The sequence below is a fragment of the Phycodurus eques genome, chromosome 18 (genome assembly GCF_024500275.1).
Source record: "Phycodurus eques isolate BA_2022a chromosome 18, UOR_Pequ_1.1, whole genome shotgun sequence".
Lineage (NCBI taxonomy): Eukaryota > Metazoa > Chordata > Actinopteri > Syngnathiformes > Syngnathidae > Phycodurus > Phycodurus eques.
This window is the reverse complement of record NC_084542.1, coordinates 12,829,929-12,855,061: the sequence shown is the minus strand read 5'-3', so window position 1 is coordinate 12,855,061 and position 25,133 is coordinate 12,829,929. Positions and strand designations below refer to the sequence as shown.

The 25,133-nt window shown below is 42.1% G+C and overlaps 3 protein-coding genes across 6 annotated transcripts in view; 2 read left to right on the top strand and 1 right to left on the bottom strand.

Annotated features, from left to right (window-relative positions):
* The first annotated feature begins 326 nt into the window (after nucleotides 1-326).
* Nucleotides 327-15,226, top strand: cd164 (CD164 molecule, sialomucin). 3 transcript variants are annotated; one of them, XM_061704623.1, is made up of 7 exons: nucleotides 327-529; nucleotides 2,142-2,213; nucleotides 8,627-8,701; nucleotides 9,170-9,280; nucleotides 10,196-10,282; nucleotides 11,745-11,936; nucleotides 13,090-15,226. In XM_061704623.1, exons 1-6 carry the CDS (start codon nucleotides 457-459, stop codon nucleotides 11,915-11,917), a joined length of 591 nt encoding a protein of 196 aa, XP_061560607.1. In that variant the 5' UTR covers nucleotides 327-456; the 3' UTR covers nucleotides 11,918-11,936; nucleotides 13,090-15,226. The 3 variants fall into 3 exon arrangements, with proteins under 3 accessions (XP_061560607.1, XP_061560606.1, XP_061560608.1); XM_061704622.1 differs by having other exon boundaries at nucleotides 11,745-15,226; XM_061704624.1 differs by lacking the exon at nucleotides 9,170-9,280 and having other exon boundaries at nucleotides 11,745-15,226.
* Nucleotides 15,227-16,846: 1,620 nt separating this feature from the next.
* On the bottom strand, nucleotides 16,847-22,512 carry cep57l1 (centrosomal protein 57, like 1). Of its 2 annotated transcripts, none has more exons than XM_061704448.1 (11): nucleotides 22,329-22,512; nucleotides 21,066-21,210; nucleotides 20,827-20,967; nucleotides 19,820-19,941; nucleotides 19,560-19,691; nucleotides 19,395-19,472; nucleotides 19,023-19,115; nucleotides 18,895-18,960; nucleotides 18,030-18,280; nucleotides 17,812-17,956; nucleotides 16,847-17,362 (listed from the first exon to the last, which is right to left on the bottom strand). In XM_061704448.1, exons 1-11 carry the CDS (start codon nucleotides 22,347-22,349, stop codon nucleotides 17,144-17,146), a joined length of 1,413 nt encoding a protein of 470 aa, XP_061560432.1. In that variant the 5' UTR covers nucleotides 22,350-22,512; the 3' UTR covers nucleotides 16,847-17,143. The 2 variants fall into 2 exon arrangements, with proteins under 2 accessions (XP_061560432.1, XP_061560433.1); XM_061704449.1 differs by having other exon boundaries at nucleotides 19,560-19,679.
* A 907-nt stretch (nucleotides 22,513-23,419) lies between these two features.
* sesn1 (sestrin 1) overlaps nucleotides 23,420-25,133 on the top strand; it is a 52,459-nt gene continuing 50,745 nt past the window's right edge. Inside the window, exons 1-2 of the mRNA XM_061704038.1 lie at nucleotides 23,420-23,497; nucleotides 24,235-24,549. Of these exons, the coding sequence (XP_061560022.1) occupies nucleotides 24,280-24,549 (270 nt within the window). The 5' untranslated portion in view covers nucleotides 23,420-23,497; nucleotides 24,235-24,279. The remainder of the gene's footprint in view (nucleotides 23,498-24,234; nucleotides 24,550-25,133) is intronic.

Below are 25,133 nucleotides of genomic sequence, written 5' to 3'. Positions count from 1 at the left end.
AGTCATGGTTTCCTGTGAGTATACTGTATCAGCTTTCTATGTAATTAAACAGGCCCAGATTTTACGCTGAGTAAACGTGAGTAAATTCAAACGATATCGCCACTATTTCAGTATTGATACTTTTTTTGACGTATTTTTTGTTTGTTGTGGTGTTGTGCCATGAGACGTTATATATATATATATATATATATATATATATATAAAATATATAGATATTTTTTTTTTTTACTGTAAATGATATGTTCCGGGAAGCTGCAGTCGTTGACGTTGCACTATTCACCCTCCGCCCCCTCACTACCCCCACCCACCACCACCACCAAGTAGAAAGGGGTCACATGACCTGTCAAGTAGGAAGCGTCTGGTTCAGCGAGCGAAGCCTCAGCCTCGAGCACAGAACGCAAGACGACGAAATCACCGCCCGTATCCCGCAGCTATTTGAATTAGTCGACCGCAGCCATGAACGCGAAGCTGTATTTGGTCGCCGCGGCAGTCGTGGCTTTCATTGGCGCGTCCGCCGCGTCAGACTCCGGTAAGTTAGCTCGACACTCGCTCGTGCCAATGCTAACAGCTAGCCGACTAGCATCCAGCGGCTCGACGCATCACCGCCCCGGGCGCTTGGAGTTTATATACGTAAATGTTAAAATGCCCATTTAACGCAAGGGGCTAGGCGCTCAATATTGTATTTTCGTATTCAAGCTGCTGTCACTTACATTCCCCCCGGGTGTTACGTATTACAAATGCTCCCATTGGTGACGAGTCAGTTTCATTTCCACGCGTCAGTTTCATTTCCACGCTGTCCAGTGAAGCAACATATAATTTGGACAGCGTGGTTTCATTTCCACGCTGTCCAGTGAAGCAACATATAATTTGTATTATGTACAGGGTGGCCCATAAACATTTTGTTTCCATGTTTTTCTATTTTGTCTTTTTAAAAAGTCACTTACTCAAAACAATTTGAGTTATTTTTCCCCATGTAGCTAGAGTATGTGAATGCAAATTTCAAGTTGCTCCAATTTCAGAGAAACGTGTTCCTTTAAGGGGCCTAGAAAACCCTGTTAAATTACAAAATTGTTGAGAAATTTTTAGTAATAAGGAAATTACAAGCTTTTTTAATTATCAGTAATTGGCACCTTAAACAAAACAGATCGGGACCAGTCCCCACTTTGGTTGACACCATGCTGATTAAGATGAATAATTTTCTAGTAAACGTATCGTTCCCACGTCCCTAGATGGTCATTGAGCAATAGGAGGAATAATTTGACTGTTGGAGTCATTCCAAAATGTATTTATTAAATTGTTTTTACTCGCAAACGATGTGAGTGAGTATCACTGGATTATATACTTATCAATGAGCCCAGTCAGTTTCTCTCGTACTCCTAGAATGCCATGAAAGTTTACAATATTCACATTCAAATATCAAAGAAAAAGTCAGCTTATCTTTAAATAGCATACCATAACCGTTTCAAGTGGAAGTTGTTGGTTTTGGGGAAAGATGTACCCCAAAAAAATCTTGAGTATCAACTGAGTTAAAATAAATAATTGCATACAAATAAAAATGTAGATGATAGGGTTTTTCAAACTTTCTTTGGTGGGGAATCCCATTGAATTTCTCACAACTGTCAATAAAAGCTTTTTTTTTTTTTTTTTTATTATATATATATATATATATATATATATATATATAAAAATACCTCTTCAGCTCAGTTAGCTCAATTGTAGAACAGCGATCTGTTAAAAAATGACTTGCCTCATCAGCGTTTCTTCACATACCTATCCTATGTATGGAAACTTAAGGGGTACTGTGGTGTTTCAACATCTACACTTTTACCAGTGAAAGAGTTCAACATCCATGTTTTCCACTGTTATTGCACAACTCAAATTCCTTTTCTGTAAGAAGGAGCGGGTCCCCAGCCGTTTGGTATCAGGCCGCACAGAGTGACTAAACAAAAAATTATATTAACTATTGATCATCAGCCTTATTTTTCAAATCGACTGTGTTTACCTGTGCTCCTGTCAAACCATTTATACTGTTGGAAAAAGCCCACAAGCTAGCAACAATGAGTTTAAAGATATACAGCAACAATAAAAGACAGAATGCAAACTTAATTTTTTTTTTTTTTTAAATGTCATTATGTTTGCAGATGGATGCCTCTCTCTCGGATGTACCGCTTGTGAAGCCAACAATGACTGCCAGTGGTTAAACTGCACATCATGTGAGTATCCGTCTAAATGTTTGTGTATGTGTGACGAGAGGGCCACAGGTCGGTCTTTGTAAGGCTCGAATTGTCCCAGATGACTCCTGATTTCCTGGGAATGTATGGAAGCGCCGCTGATGTCGTATTGTGCGGCCAAGCGTCACTGCAACAAAAACAGCAGCATCATGAGCGTGACAGGCTGGTTTCACTGTAAATGTATCGTGATCACACATGAAGGATTCACAGCAGTGGATGTTGTTGTCTGGTTTTCTTTGAAACAGTTTACAGGGGTCCTCTGTTCTGTTCCTACTGTGGTGACGTAAGACAAATTTGTATGCGTAGGTCCAAGCAAATCTAGGCTAATGCAGTTGTAAAGTCAATTACAGTAACTGTCATAATACAATCACATTTAAAACAGTATGTATGCCTTACTGCGCATTGTTCAAAACTTTGCAATTCGAGACGGTCATGAACCGACAACTCCTTATGTTTTTGGACATACAAATATAATTTAATGTTAAAATTTGGTCTGTTTTTATAAGATACATGGTTGCCTAAATATAGGTGTGCTGAACTTCATAATCTACTCTGGTGGTTCTCATTTCAAAAAATATATATTTTAGCAAGTTAGGTGGGCTAAATTGGTTTTGATTTTGCAATAGGCACCAAACACCAAAAAATGTCCCATGTTGTTGGGCCAGAAGAACAGAGAGTAAAAGAGGTCACAGGTTCTTTGGCTATAACTAAGGTCACGTTTTATGGGAAATGTAGGATTCGACCGACACGTGTTCATACCTTAACTGTTTGCTTGGAGTGGGCACACACGGATGAGAGAGAGTTGTAGATTTCTAATGTGTGGATGCGTCTGACCAAATGTGCATGAGCGGAAGCGAGGTGATGTGTTGCAGGAAAGCTGCCTTATCATCACACTACAGACCAGAGAATAAGGAAACCTAAATGGCAATAGCCACGGTAAAGCATGCTCACATACGAGCAGCTCATCCTGACTAACTTAAGGTCTGATTGCTCCACAATCACTTAACTGGAGTAAGGCGAACAAGGGGGTGAATTTTTAAAGGAGTACACCGGTTTGACGAGTCAGCCCAATATGAAGATTTGATGATGAAACGTGTCGGACCGCCTCGCAGTGTTGTCAAATGGTGTGATCTCAAATGGCATAGTTTTTCTTTTGATGCTAAAAAACTTGCCACATTTCTCTTATGTTGCAGTTGAACGGAATGGCCAAGGTGGAAATGTAACTGTAACCTCACATTTCAAATCAAGTATCGAGTTGAAAAGGCGTTTTTCCAAACGTCCCAAAAATTGTGTATGCCATGCTTGGGGTTTTTTTGAGTTAACAAGCTCTCAATTAAAAAAAAAATAATAATAATTTTAAACATTTTACATAGTGATGCCTTGATATAGGAGTTAAATGTTTTCCGTGACCACTTTTGTAAGTCAAAACTCTTATCTCAAATCATATTTTCCCATTAAAATGTCATTCATCCATTCCAGCCCCCCCCCCCCAAAAAAAAATATTTTAATGTGTATTTTGAGGAAAAATAGCACTCCATAATATTGTAATTTAATAAAAAAAACATACAGTAATGACATAATTAAATAGAATTAAAATAATTAAACACTACTGTTCAGGTCAGATTTAACCTGTTTTGAATTTGACAGCAATTAACAATGTCATTCGTTGACCCAAAAAAACACAGGAATGATATCTAAAAACGTCACTGGTGCTACAAAGTTCGTGTACGCTGAGGCTGTTCTGGGTCAAATTTGACCTTATTCTACTAAAATTGATTTTAGATTCACAGATGTTTGTTAAGTCAAAGAAAATGGTTGTCATGGTGGGAATCTTGAAATTGCGAAACAGTATATGCAATGAATGTCGGTTTTTTGTTATGGTACAGTGGTAATGGCGTTAAAAAAAGAGCTTAAGATAGTCCCCTGAACCGTCCGCGTTCACATTTGCATAGCCCTGGAACACAGTGTTCATGGAAAACAAACAGTAGGCTTGTGTAAGGATTAATTAAGGTTTGTTTGACCCTGAAATGAATTAATTACACTTACGCAGAAGGCCCACAAGCTCATGAAGGGTTTCAATGTTCATCTAGATGGAAAAAAGTAACTAAGCTGAATGTCAGTTTTCCCTTTTGATTTGAAAATGTAGCAACTTGTCTTTTTGCCTATACACTTAAGGCTTTGGCAATCCAGAACGAGGACTCTCACAGATCCGACAGCACAACACAGGATATGGACAGATGCAACAATGCTGACTGATGCACTTAAACGCTTTGTTTGTCTTGACCCAAAGCCTCTTTCCCAGACTTAAGAATGGATGACTTATTTGTTTTGAACTCAGCAAAAACTGACCATGCCTGAGGCGATCGAGATTGCCATTTTAAAAGTACAGATTAAGCACACTGCAGCAGAAAGCTATCATCCTCTGCATTATCATTACTCCATTTATCTTATGGTGTATCTTTCTATGTGAAAAAGCCTTCAGCATCAGAAGTGAATATACATTACCTCTAGACCAAGCTTAGCTGCACTTTTAGTCTGTGACAAAGGGCTTTAGCACTGATTACTAATATTTTTTCAGGGCCAAGGCACCTGAGACCTCATATCTGTAGTTTATGTAAACTGTCGCACCACTTGTAAACATCTAAGGTTGGCCTTGCCTTTCACAGCTGTCCATTATATAGCAGCCCTCCCAAACTCCACCCCCCACAATCTTAAGACTGTGCCATGTCCCTCAAAAGGTGTGAAAAATGCTTCAGCCAACATGTTGAAAGTTCTTTAGTAGGTAATTGCATAACTAACACACTACAGACAATAGGGCAGGGTTAAATATCTACTTTTAAAAGCATCTTTGTGTGTAGAAAAAGTCCCCCCCCCCCTCCTTACATATTGTATGTCAGCGCGATGAATCATGAACTTGACCTGGCAGACAAACGTTAATTGAGCTGCTGTCGTTGTTCCTTTGCCTAGCTTTGCAAGGTGTGGTTCGACAGTGGTTCCGCTCTTGAACTGGTCGTGATGACATTGTTCTTCATAACTGGACTGAGTTTTGACCCTCATTGAGGGGGGAAAATAAATAAAAAAATCTGTGAACAAGCTAAGGCCCTGGACTTCTATCCCGTGATTGAATGGCACCTCACATCATTAGATGTGGCTCGAACGATTAGTTTCGCACTGGGACTGGTCAGGATTCGGATTCCCTTATTTATTTATTTTTTCCAAACCGGGGTTGGTTTTGACCACAAGTTTTCGAAAATCAGAATCTAGCGTCGGCTGTTTTTTCCCAAAATGGGGATGGATTTTGACCCAAGACATCTGACAATTTCTGCCCAGCTTCTTTAGGCGTGGCCTCCAAGATGGGCTGTGCGAAAATCTTGTGCTCTTGTCTCGTGATACAACTCCAGCTAGTTTTGAAAGATGTGGCTTGAAAGATTGATTCCACTATGGGACTGGTCATGATGCGTTTATTTTGATTTTGGATTGATTTTTCAGATGTGGTTTAAAAGATCGGTTCCACTCTGGGGCTGATTTTTCTAAATCGGCGTTGATTTTTGTCTGCATTTCTGAACTGCGATCATGTAGCCGAACCGATCAGGATTGGTTCGGCTACAGGGGTGGTTATACTGTGATGCCATTTTTTTGTTTTATTCAAACCAGGGACTAACAAGATTTAGAAAACAAATGGCATAAAAATATGTGATATAGCAGAGGTGTGAACGGATGAACCGCAATATTGAGGGGGTTCACTGGGAAAATAAGCACCTGTCACCTGACTGAATTATAGATGTTAAAGGTGAGACCCACAGACAGACGGGCTGGCTTCACCTTCGTGCATGCTCGACATGCAGATAGTGCGTGATATGCTGCTTCCTAGAGTAAGAAAGGCTGTAAATACATTTGCAGCTGCTTGATAGTAGCAAATTCACTAGTAATGGTACCACAACAGCATGTCTTGTGGGTATGTGAAAAAGTATGCACGAAACCTTCAGTGCGCACATAACCCAAGCAACATTTGAGAGAACAACACAAGTGCACTGACTATAGAGATGGAACAGGCTAGCATATAGAGGCAGCTTGCAGTCATCCTCATATTAGGATGATACATACAATACATGACACTAGGACCACAAACTATTATACGCCAACCATCCGTCCATCCATTTTCTGTACCGCTTATCCTCACTAGGGTCGCGGGCATGCTGTCACCTATCTCTGCTGACTCTGGGCGAGAATGGGTCGCCACCAGGGCACACATAGCTAAGCAATCATTCACACTCACATTCACACCTATGGGCAATTTATTTTTCAATTAACCTACTATACATATTTTTTGGCATGTGGGAGGAAACCTGAGTACCTGGAGGGAACCCGCACAGGGAGAACATGGAAACTCTGCACAGGTGAGGCTGGATTTGAACCTGGGTCCTCAGAACTGTGAGGCAGATGTGCTAACCAGTTGACCATCATTCCGCCCAACACAAACAATTGTGAAACAATATTCCACAAGCTGTTACATCATGCCTGGCTGTATTGGGTAAAGGAACAGAAAGGATGGGCTCAGCTTCGTAAATCTTGGTGTAGCTGTCATTTATGGGCAGCCATCTCACCAAATTAGGTTTGCTTGTTAGTGTGTGAGGGAAAACAATGCTACACACTGTATATGAATTCATCCTATGTAAGGAACCTGTAATCAGACAAAAAAAAAAAAAAAAAAAAAGTTTATTGGCGCGTCCTTGAGTAAAGAATTTGGAAGGGTTAGGGTTAGTCAGCTGCTTTAGATTGAAAATGACCGCAAATATAAATAGTCTAAATTATTGACTAATTTTTTCCTTTTCTCAAGTTTTAAAGGGAAGAAAACTATGTGGAAAGAATCCATAGTCACAAGATGCCATCAGCCATGACTCACCTGGGTGTCAACCAATCACAGGTCTTGGACCAGTGAAACACATTGATAATCTATATGGGTTAACCAAGATATACTGTGTGTATCTAGAAGATTTGAGGTTTGGAGAACTGACCTGTTGTAAACAATTGTATTTTGTTGGGGGGGTGGATAAAAACACGACAGTCCTACGTTGCTGTCTGGACTTAGTTATTTGGGGCAGGAAACATTCATAGTCGGGCAAAGTCCCATGTCATGGTTAATTATTAACTGGAGTATACACTCCCCTACTGTGACTGACCAGTGTCTTTTCTTGGCCAGTTGTGTCCTGTTTGTGACACTTCAAACTATAAAACAACAAAAACTAGACACTGACTCACCACATGGGTCGAGTTGAACGTCAGTTTTTGTTTTTGTTTTTTTACATGCCGTTCCTCATTCACTCCATGCACTCAGTCCTCTTTGCTCACGATCGCGACACACTTTCATCTACCTACAGCAGCAGATACTGTTTTGTTTTACTCTGTTTATACCATACATATACATACGCTTTTCAAGTGTGACTTGTCCGACTTCCAACGTTTTGGCATTTCTCTCCCTCATAGACGTAACAAGTCAACGTTCACAGCCTAATCTATATCTTCTCAAAAACTGTGGTAATCTGAATTCGCAAGCAGTGCCATGTTGCCGTCTACAGGGTTCTGTTAGTTATTAGTGGTTTACAAACTTCACTTTCACAGACAAGCTGGGCAAGATCCTCTTCCACGCCTACATGTTTGAAAACATACTTGATGAATATATATGTCGGTGACAGTAAACGGTTGGATTCCAGTTGACGAATATAAATGTTCACAGAAGTGAATAGGTTAATAACCAAACTGTGACACATTATAAAACTAGTCAATGTACATGTACACTGAGTAAAAAAAACAACAAATTCTTGACAAGATATAAAAAGCAAAGCATACCAAACCTAACATTGCAATGAGATGAACAGTGGTTAAGGCGCTGTCCTTCCTACTGCAGGACGTGGGTGCTCTGACCTTCCTGTGAAGGAGGTGAGAAAGATGAAGTTGCACCCCGCGTGTCATGTGGCTGAACTATTTTCTTGTATGCGTGAGACAATGCTACCTCTGCTGTTGTGGTAACACGAATATTATGGCACACAAGTGGGTCACAAAACAGTTTGCACCGATTGTGAGCCAATGTTTTGACATCCCCATTAAAGAAAGTCACCATCAAACATTTATTTTCTGCTAAATATTTGGCAGGAAGGAGAATTTTAAGTGATTGGAACTTGTCTTGATGGTTGTAGCTCAACTTCTCAAATCTGACAAAGTTATACTTGCTTAGATGACAAACTAGTTAATACTGGCTCAACAGTGTATTCACTGGTGTTAGCAAAGTAGTGTACTCCATTTTGCTTCAATTGCTTTAAGCCATTCTTATTGGCCATTCAAAAAAATTTTTTTTTTAAAATTGAAATAGTCCATGATATTTGTCTTCTGTATTCCAGCATCTGGTGTCGTCGGTTGTCGGAATGTGACTCTCCTGGATGCAAACAACACCTGTAGCAATGCCAGTTGCTCTGGTAGGTTTCCCAACATTGTTTCATCAACCTCATATATCACAGCGAACCAGGGGTAACATTGAACTATTATATTACATGTTTTTGTTCACATTGGAAGAAATAAAGTATACATCCAAAGAAACGTTTGCTAGGTGACTGTTGTATGTTTAGGTCAAATGACAGTCGATGTCAATCCTGACCCAAATCTGAATGGTAAAATCAGAAATTATGCCTCTTTGTGTTTAATTATGCAACAATTATTTCTCGTTCTTCATTGTTAACTGGACTATGAAGTCACTTGAATACTGATATGCTTTAGATGTGTCAGCTCTTTGGGCTTTCTGCCTTCTGTCTCTAACAGTCTTATTTTTTTATTTTTATTTTTTAACTTGAACTGACAAGTGTTGGAGTCTTTTTCAATGTATGGTTTCCGTGGTGTCTCTGGCCTTCTGTTTCAAAACGTTGTCCCGGTGATGGTTTCCTGTCCAGCTGGTCTGAGCTCTTCGACCCAGATTCCGTCGTCCGTTGCCCCTACCACCGCAAACCCCCACACCCCTGTTGTCACTACCTTTAACAGCAGCACCCTTCCGCCCATCACAGGTAACAGTCGCTACCCCTCCTCCTCCTCCTCCAACTACCTGGCTTGTCCCCCCCTGCTAAGCTACTAAACATTTTTGACAGCAGCCTTAACCTACTTCAGCATGATACAGAAAGGGAGGTTCACAACTTACTGTTTTTCGGGGCTTTTTGAGGTATTCATAGCCAGAATGACCATATTAAACAGAATGCAGAGTGACCTCTATAGTCCAACACCCCTGGGATTATACACTTTGTAGTTCACTTGATATTCTGGGTATTCTGGGTGAAAATATGCCTTGAAAGTCGAACAAGACGCCAGCCGGGACTTGAGCTCCATGAGCATTTAATCGTGTTTTGCATAAGAATGTAAAGTTCACTGAAAGATGTGCTGTTTATGCAGTAGATGCAGATACTGCCCGTTTTTGATACAATTGTACTTTGCCGTCTCTTTTGTAAATTGGGGGGAGGGGGGGCACACACTCATGCCGGACTTCGAAGTGTGTCAGCCTGCCCTGTTTTAGTCACACCCTAAAAATCAGGAAAACTGAACGTTGTAGCTTCATAATTGAGTACTACATAGTTATCAGTCTGCATGTTTTCAGCAATTATCATTAAACATTAATGGATTTAGAAACCTCTGAATTCACTTTACAGGGTCTTTAGCTTCTTTTTACCCTTGTAAGACAGTCAAGAATGTTACTTAAAACGTTGCTAGGTTTTAGGATGGGGACAGATTGACCATGGGAAATTTTTCATAAATATGAACAAAACAGATGGTGTACGAACTTAAGGTTCCGCTGTATAGCGTAACAAAAAATTTGTTTTGTTATCTTGCCAGATGCACTCGTGCCATGCTTTGCTGGTTGTTGATTAGAACTGCTGCTTGAAGCATATAAAGTTGCACAACTCCTAACTGTCATTGTGACCCAACTGCAGCCAATTCGACCAACACTTCCACTGCTGCGCCTGCACCCGGTCTCAGCACCACCACAGTTGCACCCACAACTGCATCCACTAATTCAAGTAAGTGGTTCATGTCAGGTATTTTCAAGAATTTTAGAGGTGCGAATCACAGAGTAACTGGCAATCTTATTGTTGCAATATTTTGACAATGATGGTATCTCATTACAACAACTATGCAATGAAGCATACTGTATGTAACCTAAGAAGGGTAAACTTATAGAAACATTACACATGTACGTCAGATTTCCAATATTAAACACTTATTTTCAATCTTCTACTAAAAGCATTCTGTTATTAACTAATGTTGTCTTCACTTGGTTTTGTAAAACAACAATCACCTCCTTTCTTGATGATGGGACTCTCTGCTCTGTTCTTTAGTCACTGAATAGCTGATCATTATAAACGCAAGCTAATAAATCATTTTAGATTTTCTTTTTATATATGGTGCATCCATACTGGATCATGGAAGACAGTGCAAAATTTTGTCTCACCCTCTCGTGTTTTGTCTAAATGGACATACATACGACTACATGCCTTGGACACTCAGGTGAAGAGAGGGGCAGAGCTGTCAACTGATCACCATCTGGTGGTGAGTTGGCTCCGATGGTGGGGGAAGATGCCGGTCCAACCTGGTAGGCCCAAACGTATTGTGAGGGTCTGCTGGGAACGTCTGGCAGAATCCCCTGTCAGGAGTTTCAACTCTCACCTCCGGCAGAACTTCACCCACGTCTCGGGGTAGGCGGGGGACATTGAGTCCGAGTGGACCATGTTCTGCGCCTCTATTGCAGAGGCGGCCGACCGGAGCTGTGGGCGTAAGGTAGTCTGTGCCTGTCATGGCGGCAATCCCCGAACCCGTTGGTGGACCCCAACGGTGAGGGATGCCGTCAAACTGAAGGAGTCCTGTCGGGCCTTTTTGGCCTGTGGGACTCCTAAGGCAGCTGATGGGTACCGGCTGGCCAAGCGGAATGCAGCTTTGGTGGTCGCTAAAGTAAAAACTCAGGCATGGGAGGAGTTCGGTGACGCCATGGAAAAAGACTTTCGTATGGTTTCGAGGAAATTCTGGTCCACCATCCGGCGTCTCAGGAGGGGAAAGCAGTGCACCACCAACACTGTGTATAGTGGGGATGGGGCGCTGCTGACCTCGACTTGGGTCGTTGTGAGTCGGTGGAGAGAATACTTGGAAGACCTCCTCAACTCCACTGACATCCTTCCCATGAGGATGCAGAGTCTGGGTTCTCAGAGGCGGGCTCTCCTATCTCTGGGGTTGAGGTCACCGAGGTGGTGAAAAAGCTCCTTGGTGGCAAGGCCCCGTGGGTGGATGAGATTCGCCCGGAGTTCCTAAAGGCTCTGGATGTTGTGGGGCTGTCCTGGTTGACACGCCTCTGCAACATCGCGTGGACATCGGGGACAGTGCTGAATGCTGTGTGATTATTCTCCCCCAATAATTTGTTCATCCTAACACTGTACAAAAAGTCCAGAATTATTATTTTTTAAATATATAAATTCATGTCTCCTTGTCCAGGCGGCTCCACGACAAGATCCCCAGTGACGTCTTCTCCGGCCCCTCACAAGAACTCCACGTTTGACGCTGCCAGCTTCATCGGCGGTATCGTGCTGGTGCTGGGCCTGCAGGCTGTCATCTTCTTCCTCTACAAGTTCTGCAAGTCTAAGGACCGCAACTACCACACCCTTTGAGGCTGTACTGCGTGCTCAGGTCCACACTTCTCAGAATAATCCCCACCAACCAAAACGCTCCCGTCCACCCCCCTTGATAACTCAGTGTTTCCGAGCTCCTCCATCTTACTTACCTCCTCCTAAATGTGTTTAAATCATTTTTTTCCTGCAAATTGATGTTGTTTAAAGCCTCCTCATAGAAATGAGGTGGTCATTGCAGAAGAGGAAACAGTGTTGGAGTTGTGTGATTGGATAACTGCAAAGGTTCAGTTTAGCTTTTAGCCTGTTGAGTCATTTGTCGGTCCCCTCCCCCCTAATGCCGTTTTATCTTGTATATGTTGGTCATGGTTTATTTAAGAGGTTATGATTATACCCGCAGTTAACAAGCCATTTGTCAGGCGGGTGGCTCGATTTTTGTTGTTTGTCATGCTGGGCAAAGATCACCCGAAACAAGTTATAAAGATTACAACTGTGCTAAAGAGCAGTTTCATGCAATAAAACCTCAAGTCCATCTCCTGCCCATCGACACCTTAGATCCCACCAGCTGTCCGGTTGCGCAGGTGGACTTCAAAAACGAAAGATTGTACAGTATTTTTAGGAATATAAAGAACTTGTTTAATGAGTTGGAAGTAAGTGGCTTGCACTTTTCCTTGATGCGGACCGTAATACAATAGGTGTCAAGTGCCTTTAAATGTCCAGTGTGGTTTGATGAGGAAACTTGAGGGAAGGATGATTGTATTTCTACCTGCTTGAGTGCAATGGCGTGTATCCCAGCTGGACTGAAGAGCCTTAGTGAGACAGGGAAAGACAATAGAAGCCTAGGCTTATTATTAGTCATTTATCCCCTCCTTGCCCCCATTCAAAGACGATAAGTTCATGTATGGTCTTAATGACCTCGCACCTCACTTGGTGTTGGTGGAAAGTTCTCGTTCACTCCCAATCAGTGAGTGTAGCTTTAGTTGTATTGGAGGGTTTGGATTATTGTTGTTAGAGTTAAGAAAATGTTTGGAAATGCAAGGTCTGTTTGGCTATGTGCTGCTATCTGCGTTATTTTAAAAAAAAGAAAAAAAAAAAAAAAAAAAATTTGTTTGCTGTCATGTAGTCGTCCTGTCCATTTTAGGTTTTCGTGAAGTTCAGGGAAGTCTTGATGAAGGAATGTCAATCTGCTTTTTTGTTTTTCTTCTTCCTTACAGAGCTCGTCGCTGAATGTTATGGTGATTATTGAATTTTTTGCATGCTGGATGCTTATTTCCTCTCTATGTAACAAGGTCAAAGTGATTCACACCCTGGCCAAAGTGGATTTAGATTTGATGAATGTGGATATTTCTTTTAGCTGGAAATAACACAAGAAGGGCAAAATACTGTAAAGTCTCATTTTAAATGTTTTAAATTATCATAATCTTTGTCAAAAATGATTCAACCCCCTTGAAATACAGGCATCCCCAAACACACAAAAATAGCCAAGACCCGTTTTGGGACCCCCAGTTTTGGAACTTTGCTGTAGATTATTAGCTATCAGGGTTCTTTTATAATGTCACAAAATATTGAGTTTCTTCCAAATTGTCAGGGATAGTAGTAATTTCAAACAAATAAGGACAATAATACATATTTTGGACTGGTCGACTGCCACTTTCTTGTCATTTCCAGCTAAAAATGTCTTTTGGCCCCCTGCGATTGGCAGGCAACCAGTCCAGGGTGTACTCTGCGTCTCTCCCTAAATTGCTTGGGATAGGCGCCAGCTCATCCTAATGAAGACAAGTGCTTTAGAGTTTAGTTGGATGTACTTTGGCCAGGTAGTGAATAATTTTGGGCGGGAGTGTATTTGCTCCTATGGATTTTTCCACATTGAAAAGCCACTGAAGTCATGAAGAGAATGCCTTGAAACCGTGAGCCATCTACGCCAAATTCCTCCGTTTTGGCATGAAACTTAAGCATTGCACTGACGAGCTTTTTGTTTGTACCATGTTTGTACAGTTCTGAAACCAATTCAAATGCTTGTGTATTATGAGACCACGCAGTATAGAATATAAACTCTCCTTCATCATACAATCACCAGGTGGCATTAGGCTACAGCCCAAAGACGCACAGTGAGTTTTTGCCTTAGCTGCATCTGAGTTTTTGCCTTAGCCGCATCCCATTTTTGCCCATATTTCCAGAAATACTTAAGTGTCAACCAACGCTGCTGCATCATTGGGCCTGAATTCCTGAAAGAAGACGAGCATCACATGCTCACATTGTTGCTACACCCAAACACGCGTTCATTGTCTGCTTCTTACTCAACTCTCCTGCACATCTTCAGGAAAAGTGCCTTATTCAGTTAAGTTTGTAAGAGCAAAAAAAAACAAAAAAAAAACATTCAGCTTAATGCAAATGGTCATCAACATTTTCACTCTTTTTTTATTTTTTTTAATTTATTTTTTTCTCTGTCGTGTGGTTTGCTCTGTTGCGCCTAGCCTTAACTTTGAAATCATCTACATTATCTGTATAAGGAGTGTTTTGAAACACACACCTACTGTTCAACTTATTAAATGAAATGATCTCTGCTCTGAACCGCAGCCGTTTTCATTGTCCCAATGAAGGTCTCGTTTTCCACCAAGAGGCGGTATAGTTCGGCTCCTTTTGACCTGGTATGGATCGCGGATACATGAATAATTTAACATCATAGTATACCAGAAAGATGGCATTTGGTTCGTGGTAATTAGAGAAAATTAATATGAAACACTACTTTGAATCACCCTTCCACTCTTTTTGGTTTTCTTTTCATTCAATTCCATTGGAACATGAAAGGCGGCGGGCAATCTGTCGACCAGCAGAAAAGCACCGAAAGCGGTGCTTCTAGCGCCACCTCCCTACAAACATATCAAACCGTATCGCAACCCTAATGAAAAAAGTTCCTGAAATGTCCCCCATATCAAAACGGTACCCAAACCGTCTGACATTTTGGAACTAAATTGCGGATTGAACTCTACGGCTTGGTGGGAACGAGGCTTTTAACAAATCACGGGATGACTTTACAAGATGGCCAGTAAGTTTAAAAAAAAAAATAATAATCTTTCACTCCTTTGTGTTTATTTCCAATGTATTAAATAATAAAAGCTTTCCCTGTATGGCCTAATGGCCTGATTTCTACGTGCGTACAATCACACAGTGGAGTGCCATCCATTTGTGTTTCCTTCTCAAGGCCGTCAATCCATCTCCTTGGTCCGATTCCGATGGCTATATACAAAAAAATTGCCCCTTTTGTTTTTCTTAATCATCTATTTGCATTGTTTTTCAAGTGTTGCTTCAAGTTACAGCCTGTTGACTCAATAAAGTTTGTTCAAACAATCATCACTGTCTGACTTGGAAGGTACATGATGTCTGATCTTTTGTTCCTGCAACAGTTTAGAGGGGGGTCTCTGTCTGAAGTAGATTAGGTTTTTTTTTCTTCTTCTTTTTCTTCTTAGATTTCTTAGTGAATAATGCTTTAAATGCACATGAGAATCCCTATGTTTGACCTTTCACCCTTTAAAGTGGTTCAAGATTTCCTGTAAAACTGCATATTTGTTTCTCCACAAGCGTTAATGCTGTTGTGGCACTGTTCTCACAAAATGAAAATCTGTTTCTAGGGGCACCGCAAAGCTTTCTGACCCATCACCCCTCCCCCTCCATTCCCCCAAAAAAGAGAACCACAGTGACTACGTTCTCTGCTAACCAGTATGTTTTAGTGTGTTTATACAGCTTCTTATTCTTCCAACTGGCCCGCAACACCTTATTTTGGGATTTCAAGTTATGTCCGCAACAATCCTGAATGAGCTCCAAATATGTTTTATCATTGTAATTTGGAAGTGGTGTAAAGCTGCGTGACATATTTTTAGTTTCTGATATTTTTGCCTATTTAGTTTCACGTTGCAGCACGGTGAGCTCATGTTTTGCATGTCTGCCTCACAGTCCTGAGATTCGGGATTTGAATTTCGGCATTCCTGAGTTCTGTTTGCATGGGTTTCCTACCCTTCCACATAACCGAAAACATGCATGTTAGGTTAATTGAAGATTCTAAATTGTCCCTCGGGATACATGTGGATGGTTGTTTGTCTAGGGCGACTCTAATGAGGAGAAGTGCTTTAGATGGATAGCCACACCTTTCAAATTGAGTACTGGGCTCAGGACTAAGGAGAGTGGGCCAGATATGTGTCCATAGTCAGGCCTCAACTAATCTGATTTGTACAGTCGTGTTGTGTAATCTAATACAGCAGCAGAGGGAAGCAAAACTCCCACCATACTGTTTCTTAGCAAGGGTGGGTGGCATTAGTGGTAGAATTCAGGAAACCGAGACAGAGGTTTTTATTCAGTTAAGCTTTGAAAAGGGCCTCTCTGCTTGAGCCACATGCAGTGTGAAGGAGATTGAGAGTGATCCAGTCTGCAGAGGGCGACGCCAAAAGAAAAAAACGGCAATGTAAAGCTCTCTCGTATGTGGTCTAGGATGGCATCCACTGATGCCAATCACTCGCGTTATTCCCATGAGCGATAACGGAAAGCACGTTTATACAAGAGCTGCTATTGGCTGCAACTCATACCCGAGCACTCCACAGACTTTGACTTGAGCCAAATATATATATATATATATATATATTCAATAATTGTGTATATATACATTTTAGTTATTTTTTTTAAAAAAAGGTCATTCAATAAATTGATTGTAATAAAATTACACATTTAAACTTTTTACAAACCTTTGCCCACCGCTGATTATGAGTCTTCAAATGAACCTAACAATCATGTTTTTGGAATGTGGGAGGAAGCCGGAGTAGGAGTGCCTGGAGAAAACTCACGCAAGCATGGGACCGAGCCGAGATTCAAACCCGTGACCTCAGAACTGTGAGGCAGACTTACTGTAACCATGCCAGCATCCTGTCTTTTTAATTCTGTGTGAAAGAGAAATGAGGACTGGACATTTTGAGCATAGGAAACTCCTGTAATTAGCTGCGTTTACTTAGAAGTACCATGTAACAAGATTCACAGGGCTTTTAATCACCCCATTTAACAGACTCCTTCCATGCCGATTCATATTACCGCTGACAAAACAAACTGAAAAATGACACTTTTTCCATTTGTATGATACTGGCTCAACACTGCCATCATCTGACTAATCATTTCACTAGCTGGCAAAAATATGCTTTATTCAAAATGTACAATATGTAATATACAGTAGATCACAACATGACAGTTGACAAAAAAACATGTAGGCTGGTTCGACATCATTCTTGATTAAGCTTCCCAGCAGATGTCATCTTGTTTGAGGCTGTTGCGCAGCTTCTGTGTCTCCCTGAGAATGTGTAGGTTCTGCTGACCTCCGCTGCTCGGCCTGTTATGATGATGATGATGATGATGATTGCTCCTGGTGGGAGAAGTGGACGACGGCCGTACGGCGTTTGGCTTCTTGGCCGCCTTGTTGGTGACCCGTGGTTGTTGGGTCAACTTGTTGACCTGAAGGTATGATGACGATAAGTATCAGGCTTTATGGAGGTTTTTTCAATTGAATGTAGTAGTTAATAATCATCAGGTGGCATGACAGATTTAGAGCAATTGCTTGTTTCTCAATATCTCATAAGTGAGGTCCCCTCGTATCTTAAGGCACCACTGTATTGTATACCACTGGTGTCAGGCGGAAACCTATCCCAACATGTCCTAATTTGATCAATTTCATATTTCTTCCCCCACACATTTTCACTATTTGCCAGTCCACGGGTGGGTATGTTATTTTTACAAATTACTGCTCAGCAGCCAGGCCGTTTTTTATGTTGTTTTTTCCGAAAAGTGATAGTTTTGGAGATGTGAGGTTTCTGCCCGAAGCCTGCGATATATTGTTTAAGTAATTCCACATGGATACAGGTCTTCAAGAGTTATTATGCAAATTGCGGGGCTCCTGCTCATACCGTCTGCTGGTGTTTCCTCAGTTTAATGATCTGTGCTCCTTTTTTGTCCATCCTGGCCTCCATACTTTCCAGTTCTCTCTGCAATTCATGCCTCTGCTCCATATGCTGAGTGGCATCGATCTGACGCATCAGCTCCTGATGTTCACTGAGACATACACACAAACATCACTAAATGTGACAAACGTGTGCGTTAGGATAACAAGCTCGGTCGTTCTCACAAGCCCATCTGCCCCAGCTCATCCTGCAGGGCCAGGAGGAGGTCGGACAGCGAGCCAAGCGACTGGGCGTCCGACTCGGGCTCCGCGTCTCGCCTGACCGCCGGCTGGCCGTCCATGCGGAGGCTCTTCTTGGCGCCGCAGCCCGAGCGGTGCAGGGCGCTCACCCGCTCGCACAGCTGAGGCTGGTGGTGCTTCATCATGTGCAGGATGCTCTGCACGTTGGCGTGCACAGAGTGGCTCGGGCTGGTCGACTGGAAGGAGAACGAAACGCATCAAAACATTACGGGGAATTGATAACAAAAAGTACATTTGAAGGCCTCTAAGTTTTATTTTGGGATGTTGCTATGTCCTCTTGATCTTTCCCTGTTGTCTCGATGGGACACTAAGCTGGAGTCGGTACTGACCAACCTTTTGTGAACAAAGAACTTTGATTTAGATCTGTTCAATCAGTTTGTGATTCCCCCTCCCCCAGGACTAGCCTGCTAATCACTGACTCGCGTTATGTTGTTGGTTCTATTTTGGCTGATTCCTACTACTCGTTTTTGTTCCATTGCCATTTCCTTGATAGGAATTTCAGTCAGTGTCTCGCAGTTTTTTGTTACCAAAAGGACTTTGACTTGGATCTTGTCACTAGTCACTAACTGGTTAGCTTATGATATATTACCCGTTCAATTTTGTTGGATTTATACTTTGTTTTGATTCCACTGTTTGCTTGATTGGACTGTCTGCCAGTATTTAGCAGCTTTTTGTGAACAAAGATCTTTGATGGAGATCATTTCTGACTGGTGTCAAGCATCTGTTTGTGCCGTTTGACAAAAAAGGAGCACTACTGCGGACTCTCCATTTTAGCTTATTGCGCTCTTACCATTCCTGCCACAAAAGGAATCCTTTTGTGCCTCGGTGACACCGTCTCATTCGGCCAGGGGGGTTTCTGAGATAAAACACAGTCAGTTACCCCCGCTTCACATGAACGCGCCACACAAATATGAATACCAGAGTGGGCTTTTGGGGAGCCTTCTTTGGCTTAATCTGCTGAACAGCAGGTGGAGAAGACAGTCGGCGATTGAGGTCCAACTCTCGCTGCAGCTGTGGACGCACAGGGTAAGTTGTTTTTACTACACAGCATAAAATTAGGTCCAGAAGTACCACAATGTATTTGAAATAATATAGTATGTAATTTCAGCTTGAATTGAGGAAGTTGCACGAATATATAGTATTTAACAGTGAGGAAGGACAGCCACTTCATGCAGAATACCTCCATTTCAAAGGGCCAAACATCTGGACTACACTTAGCTTAATATGGAGGATGTTGCTGTATGCACAAGTATGAGCAAGGGAAAAGGTACCCTGTTGATTTGGACTTACCTGGCCTGCTTTCTCCTGCACAAGTTTACGCTCGTGTTCCTCCTTCAGAAGCCTCTGCTCCAGAACCGCAAGCTTCATCTGTCAACAGCAAATCCAAAACTAATAAATATTCAAATAAAAGTTGCTCAGTTTGAGGTAAAAACACAAATCAATTAGTAGTCTTACCTCGGACAGGTTTTGTGTTCTGCTCAATTTAAGACACTCCGATTCAAGTTTCTCCAGCTTTTCGTGGTGAATTCGGTTGTCCGGGTTGGTTGGCTGCTTCTCCTGCTTCTGTAGCACTAGCTGAGGTGACCCCTGACAGGGAAAAACTGAAAGTCACTTCTTAAAACATTATTTTTAATGTTTGTATACAAATAGTTGGGTCTCAACCAAGGCTTGGGCGAGTACCGTTACTTAGACACGCGTACAATTGTCAGTTATACCTGAATGTCTGCCGGCGCGTCCTTGTCCATCCTTGTGCCCTCCACCATCCTCCTCATGTAGTCCAGCTGCCTCTCGATCATCTTACAGCGAGACTCGGCAGACTGCAGCTTGTTGTCCAGCTCTGTAACCAAGGCCATATCGCAATTACGAGCCATCACTTGCTTTGTGTCGCGAGAACAAATTTGACTTGACTAGCACTTTTTAATATTGTACTTTTATAAAAACATAGAGTAATGACATAAATACAATACAGTAGACCCTGTATATTTGTGGGCCGGCATTCGCGGATTCACCTAAACGTGGATACTTTTTTTTTTTTTTTTTTTTTAAACCTACCAACCATTTTTCGCAGAACCCCCTGCTTATTTGTGGTATTTTTATTCCCTGATCCCTCGCTTATTTGAGTTTTTTGTTTTTTTTTTCCAGGGGGGAAAAAAAATCTCAAAAATATATATTTTTTGCATGTTAATTCTAATGAGCGTCAATAATTTGCAGATTTTTGCTATTCGGCGTCAGGCCTAGTCCCTATCCGCCGCAAATAGTGGGCTCCATTGTATATAGAATTTTTTGCCACATTTTTGCTTCATTTCAGTGGTCATTGTACTGCTCCTTCTGGTGTGTAGAACTTGGCCACCAGGGGGGAGTATAATAGAGACATGCATACAGTATATACCAATATCTGTTCCTTATAACACTGCTATTCGTTAGCCCATCTATGGCAATTCACATTATGTGTTAGCATGAAGGCTAACGTATGTGGTTGCTTTAAATACATAAGGTATAATTCTTTGTTTTCTGTTAAGTTCAACAGTAATTTCCACTGGGAGTGGCATTAAACAACTTGAACCCTCTCGTTTACTATCTGCCAAACTTCTGCTTGTTGTGAAGTGAGTTCACTACCCAAACAGTGCTCGTGCTAAGTCAGGTTGCATGTATCTCAAAGCACCATTGTATTTGATATTTTAGATGCTTCTCGCTGCATTTGGACTCCTGAGCATGTAGTTACCGCTCCTGTTATCACCCTCTGTCACAGGCAGGCTGGTTGCCATCGCAACGGACTCATGCGTCTTCGCATTGTGTGAGAACTGTGGATAGTTCTTCTCCGCTTCCAGGCGTTTTTGAAGGGTCCTTAGTGCGTCCACGAGAGCTGAAATGGAGGAAGTAGAAGAAAAAAGCATACTATACCTATAAATATATCTTCAAGTGTCATTTACAAAAAGAAAAGCTAAGCTACACCTTGCATACCCTGGCTGCTCTGTTTAGTCGGTTGGAGCCCAGGACCGTTGATCAGGGGCTCTGCATCTTTGGGGGACAGCACCGTTTCTCTCGGAATGGCCAGTATTTTGTAGTAGCTCCCCGTTAAGCTGTTTTTGGAGGGGCTTTCTGAAAGCTACACACAACAATGCAAACCTTGGTTGTAAAGGGACCGAGAACAGTGGTTCTCAAACGTTTCACACCAAGTTCCGCCTCAAAAACAGCTCCACGTCTCGCACATGGCATAACTCCATGGAAGTGTTGAAAATATCTGTGAAGCCAACTTTAAATCAAAGTTAAATATAACTGAACTGCAGTAATTCTTTTGCATGCCATCAGAGGGAGCCTACCTATGACCATATATAAACACCGTATGTCGCTTTAGAGACACTAACCACCTACAACTGAATTCCCAACTATTGTTGTACAGCACAGTAGTGTGTCGTGAAAGATTATCCGGTGTGCCGTGGGAAATTACCCAACTTCACCTCATTGGTTTTAAAATTATTTATTTACTCCAGCACACCTGTGACCCTAGTGAGGATAAGTGATGCGGAAAATTAATGAATAAATACTACAAATTATGTATCATCTAGCTATGCCAGTTATGTAATGGTGACAAGCAGAACAATTAAATACTTTTCCACTAGATGGCAGAAGGTACTATTAACCTGTGTATCCGTCATTATTTCAATATACTGTACTTCTTGTGACATTTTTGTTTGGTGGTGTCACTCAAGCAAAATCTTTGCCTTGGCTTAACAAAGGTTGGGAAACTGTTTTACCCTACCTCGCAAAAACAAGCTGAAAATGTTAGCTTGTCATGCATCATTTAAGTACCATGTGATTTTTAAATATTTTATATTAGAGGTGGCCGCCGCCATTGTGTCGTGACGTCACATTTCTTCGTCTGCGTGATCCCTAGCAGCAGTAAAATCTACTTCTTTTTTTCTTCTCCCAAATCGGAACTGTCCCAGTTTTATCGAACGCACCATTTGTCGAGCGAATGGTGATTTCTAATGTCCGACCTCCTTGTTTCCCTGAATTCACCACTAACTTAGTTGGTTAAAATGCAAATCACTGATTAATTCGCGAGCATCACAAAAACTGTATTACTAAAAAGCTGTTACACAATGGTTTAAAAAAAAAAAAAAACATTTCCAGTAGCCTAAAAGTTTACCAAATTTAAGCTTCACAACACCAAGCTAACAGTTAGATAAACTCCGAGCAAAACGGCTCTACCCGAAACTTTACCTGGTCGATGCAGAACTCCATTCTGTAACATTACGAGTTATTCTCGTCAGAACAGAAAGCTTACGTCTATGTTCAATACTCTCGGTCTATATCGGAGTTAGCCTTTTCGTGCTAAAGCGGCTGTTTTGACACAAGGTCCCCACAGTTTAAATTTCCCTCTCTTTTCCCAGCTTCTTGCTTCTTGTTCCGCCTGCACACTAGTTCCGGCCTCCCCTCGCCATCTCCATGCACACTTTCTTGTCGATTACGCGATCAAAAGACGTCAGTGTCTCGTAAATATTTCCTCATAGACACGCATTATTCATTTGGAAGAATAGTGCATGATTTCAATAACAAGGGGAGTCAAAGGTTTGCACGATTGAAATGCGGAATCTTGCAATTACGGTGCACAAGTTGAGTGCTGCACGTAGCAGAATTCTATTGCTTGTACTCAAATGCGTTGTTTGTTTGTATATTTGTTCAATATATGCTGGGTGGCATAACAGATCTAACAAACAATTAATAAGCAGTCTAAAACGTTGCGAAAGCTGTGTATAGCACACAGGCCGTAGCAATTAAACGTACTTTTGTTATCTTCATGTTACTTTCCCACTAAGTCTACAGGTTGCACCAGGGCATACGTTACAATACATATACTTGGAAAATGGCCATCTAATAACGTTTAAACTTCGCTGTCGCTTCCTCACTCGTTGTTTCATAAATAGGAATGACGTCATTTAAACTAAACAACCCAAGAGTGGTGGGTGTACAATACCGCCCCCCTCTTTCTGTTCAGTGTTTTTTTTGGGGTCATTTTTATTTGCAATAAACAACTTGAGGGGTGTGAGGAGGGGCGACCGTTATTGCGTGTTGCATGGTGGGAGTTGTAGTTAATTCAAAGACAGTTTGGGCTGCACAAAAGCGTCAGGAAGCTTCGAAGAGAACTCATCTCCCAGAACGCCTTTTCTCGCGAGCATGGTAACAGACGATTAACCAATCAGCTGCCAGAATCGTTCCCGGCCCGCCCCTGTGCACGGAATACCTCTAGTCATTGGCTCGTCAAGGCTATCAATCAAATGTTTACCCCAGAGTTGCTGCCTCCTTCTGATATTACTGCGGGCCGAGCAAGACTGGTTGTTGCTGTGTTAAGGTGTCCCGTTGCAAGACCAGCACCGAAGAATGTGACTAAAGTAAGTCATTTACTTGTGTTTTTGTCACATTTAAGCAGCTAACACGTCTTTGCTATGCGGCGGTGCCCTTGTACCTGTACTGTAAAATGGCAAGGGAGAAGATTGAATGGAGCTCAGTGACAGGCAGGCTTGGGTATTTGTACATTTTAGAATGACGTTTCGGTGTTCAAACTTGTACGAAAACATTTAAGAATGTGCGGGGGTTCTTATTTATATTAAATAGATTTCTTTTGTGTTGGTAGACCAAATTTATCAGGATGGTAAACAAGGTCTGGCATGATGTTGGTTTAAATCCCCTGCTAGATTGTTTTTGGCAGACAATGCAGATGTTGTCATTTGACGTGAACAAACATGAATTACCATATTTTCATTGTACATTCTACCCATTTATTTTAATATAAAATATTTAACTCTGCCGTCTCGTACTCCACAGTCTACTTTGCTGCAGCGTGCCGTTTTATCGCCACCCTCAGTCTCCTCTGGAATAAAATGTCTGTGTGATTGTAATATTTGAGGATGCAGGGCTCGAAATGAACTAAAAACACACACATCACAACATTAGTATTCCCACCTCACGTTGCATTATTATACTTCACAGTCTCCACTTTGCTGTAGGGCTCTAATTTTCCAATAATGCAGTTTTCACTGGTTTACACATATATGTCGACATGTGACACGTGTGTAATTACTTTACCATATACATTTTGAGTGATCTCATGTGCTAATATTTGCCTTAGCCTTGTTGTACATCAACAACACACATCAAGTCTCCATATCAGAGGATGGACGCGCAAGACCAGGAGACTCTGGGCAGGTGGGACGGGCTGGCCAGCCGGGACCCCGGCTCCAGGACTGCTGCCATGGAGCACATTCGCCAAGAGGTCATGAGGAAGGTGGAGGCCATCGGGCCCGTACCGCCGTCCTCGCCGGCGTCCGGGTCCCCACCCAGCAGCGACCTGAACGCCGTCCTGGCCAACCTGCTCATGCTCACCAAGCGGTGTCCTTTCGAAGACGTGAGGGAGCGATGCGTCCGGCTTTTGCAGGCCGTCCAGGTAGGAGGGCTGTATTATTCCTGTTGTCTACGCGCTCCCTTCATTGTAGCACGTATGGTATTGATCTGCCGCCATCTGCCGCGTCCTCGTAAGCATCGAGCCTCTTCAAAAAGAGCTCAGGCTTTATCAAGTGGATTACCATCAATGCCACTATTGGACAGGGCTCCTCTATGAAATGATCGATGGTACCGACTCGCACCTGATGCATTTCCACTGGCACAATCAGGTACCTGGTCAGCCGGGGGTCTACGCTTGCTGTACCTGGTAGCTCATTTGTCAAAATAGCCACATAGCCACATCATGCTGATGTTAGTTTACCCTGCTGCAGTGTTTTGCTCCACAGTCTCCATTTTGCTGCAGTGCTCCATTGCGCACCGCCCTCAGTCTCTTCTCGAATAAGATTGCGCCATTGTAACATGAGAGGATACTCTGCTAGAAATGACATAGAACACCCATGCTAACACTAGCCTAAGTTGTTGCCACTGGACTCCATAGTATTATACTCCGGAGTCTCCACTTTGCTGACCCAAACCTGTTTGTTTTCTGCCCTTAGTCTCCTTTTGAATAAAATTGCTGCATTATTG

Excerpts from the sequence above, each read along its gene's own strand:
- cd164 (XM_061704623.1), top strand. The coding sequence starts at position 457 with ATGAACGCGAAGCTGTATTTGGTCGCCGCGGCAGTCGTGGCTTTCATT. Across the intron at positions 530-2,141 it reads GTCCGCCGCGTCAGACTCCG|ATGGATGCCTCTCTCTCGGA; the intron begins GTAAGTTAGCTC and ends TTATGTTTGCAG. Across the intron at positions 8,702-9,169 it reads TAGCAATGCCAGTTGCTCTG|CTGGTCTGAGCTCTTCGACC; the intron begins GTAGGTTTCCCA and ends TTTCCTGTCCAG.
- cep57l1 (XM_061704448.1), bottom strand. The coding sequence starts at position 22,349 with ATGGAGTTCTGCATCGACCAG. Across the intron at positions 19,473-19,559 it reads GAACACAAAACCTGTCCGAG|ATGAAGCTTGCGGTTCTGGA; the intron begins GTAAGACTACTA and ends TGCTGTTGACAG. Across the intron at positions 18,961-19,022 it reads CTCCCCAAAAGCCCACTCTG|AAACCCCCCTGGCCGAATGA; the intron begins GTATTCATATTT and ends GTTTTATCTCAG.